The sequence below is a fragment of the Rhinolophus ferrumequinum genome, chromosome 2, assembly GCF_004115265.2.
Source record: "Rhinolophus ferrumequinum isolate MPI-CBG mRhiFer1 chromosome 2, mRhiFer1_v1.p, whole genome shotgun sequence".
NCBI lineage: Eukaryota > Metazoa > Chordata > Mammalia > Chiroptera > Rhinolophidae > Rhinolophus > Rhinolophus ferrumequinum.
In genome coordinates, this window is record NC_046285.1 from 22,691,602 (window position 1) to 22,704,428 (window position 12,827).

General features: G+C 33.8%; 1 protein-coding gene across 1 annotated transcript; it reads left to right on the forward strand.

The window, feature by feature from the left end:
- The first annotated feature begins 4,115 nt into the window (after positions 1-4,115).
- On the forward strand, positions 4,116-5,283 carry HTR1F (5-hydroxytryptamine receptor 1F). The gene has a single exon (XM_033135574.1). The coding sequence runs from the start codon at positions 4,128-4,130 to the stop codon at positions 5,226-5,228; it is 1,101 nt and encodes a 366-aa protein (XP_032991465.1). The 5' UTR covers positions 4,116-4,127; the 3' UTR covers positions 5,229-5,283.
- Positions 5,284-12,827: the final 7,544 nt, after the last annotated feature.

Here is a 12,827-nt window from a genome sequence, read left to right on the forward strand (position 1 = left end):
ACATAAATAGCATTCAATAAATAATTCTTACAGAAATAAATGGGAGCAAAGAAATATAAGATCAGAGGGAAGTCTCAGAATTGGAAAGGCAGTAAAATAAAATTTGAAAAACACTGTGAACACATCCCTACTATTACAATTTATCCATTTAGACCTGCTCACTATCTTAAACATTCCCAGAAAGAAATAAGCAGTTTATTCTAGTGGATATTTGCTTCCACTTGAACATACTTCTTACTCTGTAACATAATCTTTATTTTACAGAAAAAGTAGTTACTTTATAGACCTCAATACCAGAAAAGAATTATTAAGTAAAGTAACAAATTTCTTACAGAGAGTGAAATAGTGATTAAGGGAATGGCTTTGTTCCACCCATCAGTTGTTACGTTGTTATTGTAGAAAAGTTCATTAAATCTGCACACCTCAGTTTTCTTATCTATGAAATGGGAGATAGTAACTGTACCTACCTCAGAGATTAGCACTGATGATTAAATGAGTTGGCGTATGTAAAGCAGTTAGCATAGTCCCTGGAGAAGTAAACACTCAGAAAAGATAAATATTATTATTATAATTGGAGCAGCCAACTTGTGGGTTCTCATAAGGTGTTCATAGAATTGAATTTTACTTTCTTGCCTTTTTGCAATGTTGTTATAAAACTGTGTGTAGGACCCCCCACCCCAGGTAATTTATGATATAAAGCAAATTAAACTATGCCCTTATGAGCTTATAGTTCAACCTGAATAGGAACAATATAATTGGACATCAAGATAAACACCTGAATATAAATCAACATTAGATTGTTTTTTAAAAACTGTGTATAAACAGAAAAGTAAAATGCATCATGTAGCTAGATCAATAAATTCGCAAATATTCATGCTGAGTAAATCCTGGGTAGTTTTTCTCTCTTAGTTATTATCAAGAAGGTTACATATAATTGATGGGACTACAGCTCTACTTAAAGAGTAATCCTGACTATTACCCAGTGAAGACATTCCAAAGACAGAATGCAACCTATATTCTAAGAGTAGGTAACCCAGAAGTGGTCCAGTAACCCAGTAAGTGTCCAGTAACCCAGAAGTGATCACTACTGCCATGAGGACTCTCAGTGAGAACTTTAGATATAAAGGAATATGAAAGAATCTGACTAAAGTTTATGTTTGGATTAATGATGGTAGCTGATTTATTGAAATTCTAATTGTAAGTGGCAAAGAAAATAAGACTAAAGGACAAAGAAACTCAATTGTGATTGGCTGGCTGTATTTGTTTTCCTATTTTCTTTGTTTTCTATAAACACAACTATCAAAAGATTAATTAGATTTCTAAATTTAATAATGGGAATATTTCTTGTAATAGAATTTATATGACACATTTTGATTTTGTTTCCTTAGTAGTATCATTTTATTGAGTTTAATTTAAATGCTACAGTGTGATGCTTAGCGAAATCAATGGAATTATCAAATAATTCACCTTCTAATTTTAAGCTGTCCCATTTTCCTACAGAATTACTTTTTTACTATAGAAATACGCATGACTATTTCCAACCAGTTTCTCTTGTTTAATATTCTATTCAAAACGTAATTTAAGGTTTATCGCTTGAAGAGGCTCTTGTGCCAAGACTGTTTATCAGGCAAATTAAAATGGAAAGTTATTTTTGCTTATAACATGGAAAATGTCAGCACTTTTAAATCAATTCTCATGACGCTAATTAAACACTATTGCAAAGGAATTAACCAATTAAAATATTTAGACGATTGTTGAATATATAGTGCAAATTATATGATGTGAGAATGAGGGGATAATTGGAAGGAGGGTAGAAATTAATCGACCATGTTTCTGACATGTTTAAATGGCTTTGGAGTAAGCATCTCACCTTTGACTATTGACCCTCCCCCAAAGCGCAAAGATGTTTCCAGGGAAAGTAACTAAAGACGGTGAGATCCACGATATTGAAAGCGCATATCCAGGAATGTCATGACAGTCCTGTTGGTATTGATGAGCACACCATTATGTCTCAGGCCCCATGATCCAATATTGATAAAGGAAATATGGTCTCCTGGCATACCTCTCATAACAGGCTGAAAAGAGTGGGTGTTCAGAGGCCTAGAGCAGGAGGTCCAAGAGCTGTACTACAGCAGCAATGAAAGTAGGGAAACATCAGAACAAAAGCTAGAGTAAGATCATTTATTTGAGCAACTCCAAGAAATAAGTTAGGAATGTGAGAAAGAGAGATGCGAGAAAGTTGTACAGCAGAAATATCAGAGCGTCTCTCAACATAGAGGAACTAGTAGATGCTCTAGCAGTGAAAGAATCAGACAAACAGCTGAGGAACAACCATGTTGATTACACCCCCAGAAACCTGACTTCCTGGACCAACAGCATCAGCATAACTCGGGATCTTGTTAGAAATGTGTATCTGAGGGCCCTGCCCCAGATTTACTGAATCTGGAACTCCAGAGGGTGAGACCTAGTAATCTGGGTTTTACCAAGCCCTCCTGGTGATTCTGAGGCAAAGTAAATTCCAGCACCACTGGTTTAGAATTGTTAAGGAGATTTTAGCCTCCTTTCTTTATCTGGAGTTGTCTTACTGGCCCTTTACAAATAGGTAAGTGTCAATATAAATAATGTAGATATACAACTCCTTTTTAATTACACATAGGAGAAATATTAATTTTCTGTGTAGCAAATATTCAAATTTCTTCTGCCACTTAATTTGCTTAGGAGCAAAACATCAGCCCCTGACTTCAATGAATATGAGAAAATAAAGAAATTTAGTACTAGTATCCCAAACACAAGTAGAATGTTAAATATGCTGTACTCTGTTTTATAATACACACACACACACACACACACACACACACACTTCATAGGAACACGTGAAATAAAAATATGAAGTATTTTAAATTATTGTTCTATCAGTTCCAACAAATGAAACATAACCATTTAAAGTAAAAAATTATTTAAGGAATATAGAGGTACAATAATAGTTATAACTAGTAATAAAGTTTCAGGTTTCCATTCTCTCTCTGTCTCTTCCTGAGACATAGGGAACTGCAAAAGAATTATTAAAGAAACAGAGAAAGGTTGATGCAAAAAAAATAAATAAATAAAACTATCTTATAAAAACAATTACTCATATTATCTTATAAACAATTTGATTATACTCTGATTGGTCTTATTTGACTTGTAATTAAGTAATAGCATGGACCGAAGCAAAAATTACAAGTCACATTTGGAAGGTCTTCTTGCAAAAGTAAAGTTACATGGTCATTACAATGGTGACTTGTAAAGAAGAATAATTTCCATTTCAGGGTGTATGCCATTATGAGCTCTCCCTCCTGGCAAATTCACCTTGTTAAGTGGGTTATTTTGTCGTATGTGTTATTGCAATAATGCGCAGGGTTGTCCAGTTACTTGACTCCAATTCTATTTTGTTTTAAACCAAATTCACTACTTATATCCACATGACTACTAAACACTCTGATAGATTCCTAATTTCATAAACTAATCATGGAATGCTAGAGATACACTAAAAATGTTTTATTTCTTATTCTCCTTTTTATAACCTTTATATCCTGACATAAAATGCATTAAAAGTTCCTTTACTCTCCATAAACCTAATGATAATGTTCTCAATGTAACTTTGAATTAAGAACAAAATTGTGCGTGATATATAATACTGCCTTTAAAATATTTTCTTGCATTATATAATACACAAAGAAACATTAATAGCATGTGCTTTTAAACTTTTTCTGCTGCAGACACAGAAAAACATAGGATTAATACAGTTTTTTAACGCAATTCATTAATGTAGAGATTTTTCTGAGTAATAGTTTAGTTTACTCATCAAAATGATTTTATTTGAGCTGTATTTCAAGAAATGTTTCCAAAGTTATCATTTATTACTGTTTTCATTGGTTTCTTAAATTTAATGAAAAGAAAAAGAAAATGAAATCTAAACTCATTTTTTTAATCCATCGAATATTCTGGGGAAACATACACATATATATTTCTTTTAAATTATTCTGAAAGGAAGAGAAAAATCTTTGAAGCATTCTCTGAACTGTTTTTTCCTTCTTTATTATAGGTATTCATCTTTCAACTATATTAATCTTTTTAAACAAATAAAAATGAATTTCTTAAACTCATCTGATCAAAATTGGACCTCAGAAGAACTGTTAAACAGAATGCCATCCAAAATTCTGGTGTCCCTCACTCTTTCCGGGCTGGCGCTGATGACAACCACCATCAACTCCCTTGTGATTGCTGCAATTATCGTGACCCGAAAGCTGCACCATCCAGCCAACTATTTAATTTGCTCCCTTGCAGTCACAGATTTCCTTGTCGCTGTCTTAGTGATGCCTTTCAGCATTGTGTACATTGTGAGAGAGAAATGGATTATGGGGCAAGTGGTCTGTGACATTTGGCTAAGTGTTGACATCACATGCTGCACGTGCTCCATCTTGCATCTCTCTGCTATAGCTTTGGATCGGTATCGGGCCATCACAGATGCGGTAGAGTATGCAAGGAAAAGGACTCCCAAGCATGCTGGCATCATGATTACAGTAGTTTGGATTATATCTATTCTTATCTCTATGCCTCCTCTATTCTGGAGGCACCAAGGAATTAACCGAGATGATGAGTGCATCATCAAACACGACCACATTGTTTCTACTATTTACTCAACATTTGGAGCTTTCTACATCCCATTGACATTGATTTTGATCCTCTACTATAAAATATACAAAGCAGCAAAGACGTTATACCACAAGAGACAAGCAAGTAGGATTGCCAAGGAGGAGCTGAATGGTCAAGTCCTTTTAGAGAGTGGTGAGAAAAGCACTAGACTGGTCTCCACACCCTACACGCTAGAAAAGTCTTTATCTGATCCATCAACAGACTTTGATAAAATTCATAGCACAGTGAAAAGTCCCAGGTCTGAATTCAAGCATGAAAAATCGTGGAGAAGGCAAAAGATCTCAGGCACAAGAGAACGCAAAGCAGCCACTACCCTGGGATTAATCTTGGGTGCATTTGTAATATGTTGGCTTCCTTTTTTCGTCAAAGAATTGGTTGTTAATGTCTGTGCAAAGTGTGAAATTTCTGAAGAAATGTCAAATTTTTTGACATGGCTTGGATATCTCAATTCCCTTATAAATCCACTGATTTATACAATCTTTAATGAAGATTTCAAGAAAGCTTTCCAAAAACTTGTGCGATGTCAACGTTAGTTTAAAGAAGGTTCATTATTAAAATATTGGGATTGTTTTGAGGTGCAGTAACTAAATGAATGCTAAATAATAAAACGTTTAAACTTTTAAAAGGAAATAAATTGAAAGTGCTAAAATAATAAAAATATAATTTATATTTTAATAGCAACATGAATATAAAATTTATTGATTTAAAGACATTTGTTTTGACTATCATTCTAAAGTACTCAATATTAGAAAATAATTTATTGTTTATAAACAATATTTTGCCTATGCAATGTTCCTAGAAGGCTAACTGGAAATATATACACACACACACACACACACACACACACACACACACACACATATATACGTGTGTGTATATATATATATATATATATATATATATATAATTTATAAAAGTGATTTTCCAGGCTTATGCCTTACAAAATTCTGGAAGTGCTCAATTAACAACATACCTCCATCCATAATTTCTATAGAATCCTATTGTTTTATTATATAATTCTATTACTTTATAAAAAAGATATACTTCACCACAAAGCACACATTTCTCCTAACTAACCATTTTTGTCCCCTCTATATCTTACTCTGGGCAAAAGGGGTAAGAGAAGGAGTTAATAAGAACTCTCACTTAGTATGACTGGAGGAAATGTGAAAGTCAGAGACTGATATTGTTTTTGCATTTAGAGAGTAAAGAGTAATCATAAAGTGAGTTAGGCACTGCAAAATAATTTTAGATACTAAACTTGTGCATAGTTTTTTTTATTAATATGAACTCCTAGAAGAATATTTGCTTAACCATATATTATCAACTCTTGAAATCAAAGTGTTACCCTAGTAGCAGTAACTCAAGGTGACGGTGGCGGGGCGGGATGGGGGGTGGTCGGGAGGGAAGTGTTATACTTGCCCCATGTTTATTTAGGAATCAAATTTAAGGCACTAAGTACTCTAAGCTACTCATCACAGTTACTATACTCCTAGTGTCTTTTAAGAACATACACTACCTTTCATTTCTGTTCATATTAATAAACTTAGTTGCTAACTAAAATGTCTATGGTACTTTGTACTTCAGCAGCTCCATACCTTGGATTTAAACATTATTTCCCTTTTATTAGAGAGCATGTGACAGAAACTCTTAGAAGTTTCCACTGACTTCAAGAAAAATTCTAATTTTCCAGTTGGTATAAATAAAAAAAGGCAAAAACTCATTATTACGAACTATATACATGTATATATATATATATGTATATATAAAATGATGATTATATATGTACATACCTCCCAATTAGTCATTCCACTAGTTCAGTGAGCCAAAGCAATCTCATAAGTTTCTCTTTCATATTTATAAAGGGACTTGAAAACAATAGAATCATGTTTCTGGGAAGATCACAGACCACTTTTTCACCTATCATCAACTAAGATCATCTGAAAAACAATACATTCCTTTTTAAAAGTTGCACCATTTTGTGTATTCTAAGCATTCTTTCTTGGTTGGGTGCTTAAGGTACATTATATCAATTTTTATGTCTCTATGACACATTACTCTGAATCTAACAAATATTTACAGAGTTCTTATTTTATACAAGGCATTGAGATGGCCTATATAGAAGATACAGGAAATAATAAAATACAGTTTCTTCCCTTAACATGTTTACAATCTAAAACAACATCAACAAAAAATGAACACTATAATAGAAAAGGAAAAACAAAGATCTGGCATGGAAGTTGTTTACATAATTACTATGATGGTTCAAATGAAAAATTCATCACATCTGGTTGAGAAAAATCAGGAACATTTCATAAAGAATGCATCTAAAATGTTATTAAATGAACAACATTTTGGTAAAAGAAATGAAAGCACATTCTTCAGGTGGTGTCAGCATCAAGAGTTTAGGCTGCATCCTGTAAGGATTTCGTGGGGCATGGTTCATGAAACAGCAATGAGTTTGGCAAGTATTTAAAACAACAGAAGACATTAAAAGACAAATTGGTCATTATTGTGGCTGACTGTGAATGTCAGAAAAAGAAGTCAACTGTTAAATTTGGTTGTTGTCTCTCAATGAGTGGTCACTGATGCTTTTTAGCAGAAAAAATATTATATATATAGTAATTTATATATACAGTAATATATATATAATATTATACACACACACACACATACACATACACAGAGGGTGCCAAAAAATGTATACCATTTTAAGAAAGGAAAAAACTATTAAGATTATAATACAATGAACAATGCTAGCATTCATTTGATTAATGCTGTCTTTTGAGCAAACGTCATACTACACATTGCTACCATAATTCAATTCAACTTCAAAAAGTAATAGGTAGATAACATCTCTTAAAATGTGTATATTATTTTGGCACCCCTGGTATATATATTCAAGCAAAGAGGGTACTGGAGATAATGACTTCTTGTTAGAAAGCAATGGAATAATCCAGGCAAGAGGTGATAAAGTCCTGAACTTGATTCTGGCAATGGGAATATAAAGGAACAGATGAAAAATAGCATGGAGGAAGAATCTACAAGATATAGCAAATATGTTAATAAGTGGGCAGACAGACAAAAACACATGGGTCACTAAGATAACTTGTCCTCAACTGAAATGAGAATCTCAAAAGAAGGGGCTTATTGGTGAAATGATCTGATCGCTTCCATTTTGTTTACCATTAAGCACATGAAGACATGTCAGAGCTCACAGGCCTACTGAGCAGTCTGGCCCAAGTGAAACTAACAAGTACAAGAGATTTATCGGAGGCTCCTACCACTTCTTTTGTCTTCTCTTTATCTCTTTCCAAAGGGCTCTTATGCGGTGTTGACAGTTCAAAGCCTGCTCTAGTCCCTACCATTTTCTGCTTATTTCTGTTTCCCCTTCTCACCAAAATTTGATTCTGAGATTTATTCATCCAAAGGCATTCATAAAGTTAAAATAATCTGTTACATTGTTTACACGCACATCAGAAATTTATGTACAGAAGGTGCCAAAAAAATGTATACACATTTTAAAAAAGGAAAAAAAACTGTATTAAAATTGTAATACTCAGTATATACCAATAACAAAAGAGGAATACAAGTCATAGGTATACATTTTGTTGGCACCCCTGGCATTTATATTGGAGGAATCTAAAGACACAGCCCATCAACCCAAAGGAACAAATCTCAAGCAGGATGAGGTTCATCCAAATACACATACTACCCTCTACTCTGAGTGGGGCTGAAATTCAAATCTAGGGAAACAATACTGTAAGTGACAAGGAAGTCATATCTTCTTTCAGAGCTCTGAGGAGAGTCAAGTTTATTATTTCTGTGTGTACATAGCATTTTTTAATCAAAGGGACCATAGCCCATTGCAGGAATTATCACTTCATCTATTTGTTTCCCCCACACCCTAGAGGTACAGATCATTCCATCCCTCATGAAGTAGAATGAGTGATTTCTTTTTAATATCTTTAAATAGTAGGTCATGAAGAACTAATAATTGACAGTTGGCACTTTCTTTGAAATTTGTGAAGAACAGATTACACATAACATGACTTATTTCCCCGAACACATAGGATTTATGTAATGAAATATCATTTCAATAAAAACTTTCCAAGTTACTAAAAGTTGAGGCGTTTTACAGAAAAAAATATATTTTCACACCTATAACAAATGTAACAATATAATAATGTATATATTTAACTGATAAAGTAGAGGAAGAAAATATAAATATCATAGAAAGCAGTTAAATATAATGAACATTAACTTTATGCTACAATTTGAAAAAATACCAGCACCAGAAAAGTAAGTGGAGTTTTTGTTTTTGCTCTGCTTCTTCCAAATATTTTCAAATGAAGGATGTGCAAAAGGCAAGGACAAAACACCAAAGAAAAATAGGAAGCCAAACGACTAGATACTAAATTCAGCCCAATACTCTATCATTCAGCATAGTTATGTACAAATCATGTTTGAAACCCACTTCTGCTAATGAAATATGGTATTTAATGTAAGACTGGTGTAAGATTATGGATTGCCTACCTAAATAGTTTGTTTTGTTTCACAACAAACTCATGAGGTCAAATCCATGGCATGAACAGTTTATCCAAGTATTGGCAGTTGATGGGTCAGTCCTTATGTAAGATCAGTTTCCATTCTAAATCTCCAAAACTAATCTTCCTTCCCCTATTTTGGTGAACTTGACTTCCTCCCCAAACCCCCATGTGCTCTAGGGTGTTCACGTTCCTTGCTTGCAAATGAAGAAAAGCCGTCGTGGGGCCCACTTCCACATTCTTGCTGATATCAGTTATATCACTTCCAAATTTCAAAATTCCCTTAGCAGAGCACAATCCCCATAGTTACAGGTTCATTCTTAAACATGCCCCTCTGGATGGCGGGTTGGCTCAGTGGTTAGAACACAGTGCTCATAACACCAAGGTCTCTGGTTCGACTCCCACATGAGCCAGTGAGCTGTGCCCTCCACAACTAGATTGAAGACAACAACTTGACCTGGAGCTGAGCTACGCTCTCTACAACTGAGATAGAAAACAACAACTTGACTTGGAGCTGATGGGTCCTGGAGAAACATACCATTCCCCAACATTCCCCAATTTAAAAAAATAATAATAGTAACTTGCCCCTCTGTATCCAAGAGTTTTCTGTCAAAAATAGGTGGAGCATTAATTGGAAGCCAATTACTAGGAAATGTATTGACTTGCTCCATCAAATATCATACAAGTGGGGGTGTCATATGATTCTTTCTGACATGCTTTCCTCTACTTCAAGGAATGAACAGTTTCTTCATGAATTTATGTAAGATATTTTTTAGTTTACAGACAAAGAATCAGGTTTACTGTATTATAGTAAAAAGGAAACTTCAAGGATTTTCCTTAATATAAAGTCCTTCAAAACTACTGTTTCAAACAATTCAAAACGTGTCCACTTAAATTAATTTGTTTCTAATATGATCCTAATAACTAAAATGATTATATTCAGGCCTTTATTTTGCCAGAAACTATTCCTAAAAGCAAGTTAATATTTCTGTCATGAACAAAATAAATGTTTTCTTATGATATTGTGATCATTTTTCTTGGTCTTGTGAATCAATATGCTTTTCTCCCATTATTTAAAATGAGCAATTGTTGAGAAAAATATTTTCCAACATTATAATAAGTGTTTGGTTATTGATATATAATATTCTCTTTGTACAAAACATGATAGTACTTGAAATCCACCTGGGAAGGATGAAAATTTGTTCAAAGAATTAACCCCTAGTTAGGCCAGAAATCATACAATTCTGAGGGAAAAAATGTATAATGTTATCTTTATCAACAGCCGCAACAATGAATCTAGTCAAAGCAGCCTTTCATTAAAGCTTGTGTTTAGTCACATCCAATTTCTATCACGGAGAATTTCCGCCTATGAAAAGGCAATAAAATGACCGTAGTAGTTTATGTAGACACTGCAAAGCTTTCTATATCTTTCTTCCTATGCTCTCCAATATCCTTTTCGTTATATTCTATTAATATTTCTGAACTATATATAATTAAAATTCAAAGTTGTACTTATTATTATATCATATTTTATATATTTCATCATTACTATTACATAGTTGTAAAACTATTATATTGCTGGGTCTGCTGCCTTGGGGCTTCACTCACTCAAATTAAAATGCCAAAGTTTAAAGAGAAAGAGAGAATCTTAAAAACAGCAAGAGAAAAGCAGTTAGTTACCTACAAGGGAGCTCCCATAGACTGTCAGCTGATTTCTCAACAGAAACTTTGCAGGCCAAAAGGGATTTGCATAAAATTTTCAATGTAATAAAGCAAGGACCTACAACCAAGATTACTCTACCCAACTAAGCTATCATTTAGAATCAAAGGACAGATAAAAAGCTTCCCAGACAAGAAAAAGCTAAAGTTCATCACCATCAAACAAGCATTACAAGGAATGTTAAAGGGACTTCATTAAGATGGGAAAAAATAAAAAAGGATAAAAAATGTGAATAATAAAATGTAATAGCTACATATCTATTAACAATTGCTTTCAATGTAAGTGGATTAAATGCTCCAATCAAAAGACATAGGGTAGCTGAATGGATGTGAAAACAAAGCCCTTACATATGTGGCCTACAAGAGACTCACTTCAGATTGAAAGACACACACAAACTGAAAGTAAAGGGATGGAAAAAGTTATTTCATGAAAACGGAAGAAAAAAAAAAAGAAAAAAAAAGCTGGAGTAGCACCAGACAAAACAAATTTTAAACAAAGGCTATAACAAGAGAAAAAGAAGGATCCTGTAATCCCACTTCCTAGGATTTATCTGAAGAAACCCAAAAAGGTTACTTTGAGGGGACGTGTGAATCTATATGCTCATTGCAGCATTGTTTACAATGACCAAGAGATGAAGGCAGCCTGGTGTCCACCAATAGAGAAATAGATGAAGAGAAGTTGGTACACATATACAGTGGAATATTGCTCGGCCAGGGAGGGAATGGGTTCTCATCATCTGCAGTGGCACAGGTGGACCTGGAAGGTATTGTGCTGAGTGGAGTGTCAGACAGAGAAAGACAGGTGGAGCATGATTTTGCGTGTATGTGGAATCTAAAGAACAAAGTAAACAAACAAAACAAAAACAAACTCATAGATACAGAGAACATTTTGATGGTTGCCAAATGGGAAGGGGGTTAAGGGGGTGAGTGGAAAATGGGAAGTGATTAAGAAGTACAAATTAGTTGTTACAAAGTAGTCATGGGGATGTAAAGTAAGGCATAGGAATATAGTCAATAATATGGTAATAACTATGTATGGTGTCAGATGGGTAATACATTTATCAGGGTGATAGATGAGAGGGGGTTTGGGGGGATGGTAAAAAAGTTGAAGAGATTAAGAAGTACAAATTGGTAGTTACAAAATAATCATGGGGATGTAAAGTAAAGCATAGGGGATATAGTTGATAATAATTATGTATAGTGCCAGGTAGGTACTAGACTAATCAGGGGGATCTCTTCTTAGATTATATAAATGTCTAACCATATGCTGTACACCTGAAATTAATATAAAATACTATTGAATGTCAACAGTATTTGAAAAATTAAAAAAGGGGGAGGGAGGTTAAGGGGAATAAAAGGTTCAAATTTCCAGATAGAAAACAAATAAGTCATGGGGATGTAATGTACAGCATGGGGAATATAATCAATAATACTGCGATAGTATAGTATGGTGTCAGATGGTTGCTGGACTTACCATGGTGATCACTTCTTTTGGTATATACATGTTGAATAACTATGGCACACTCCTGAAGCTGGTATAAAATTGTATACTAACTATATTTTTAATAAAAATCTTTTTAAAAATCTATTCTCAATCGGCATATTATTTAGTCTTTGGTAGGGCAAAGAATAAATATTTTTCATCACATAAGAAGCAGCAATTTAGAGGAGAGAACTCTCTAGATTTGAAATCAGAAAAGGCTAAATGGGAATCCTGATTCTGCTAATCATGAACTTGATGCAAGTTTTATCTATCCCACTTTCTTCAGATTAGAGTTGAAAGATTAAGGAGCTAGAGTAATATAAAGCAAAACCTCTTGAAAAACACTAAAGGACTACCAAATGTAAATCAGTCTTGTTATTAGT

Excerpts from the sequence above, each read along its gene's own strand:
- HTR1F (XM_033135574.1), top strand. The coding sequence starts at position 4,128 with ATGAATTTCTTAAACTCATCTGATCAAAATTGGACCTCAGAAGAACTG.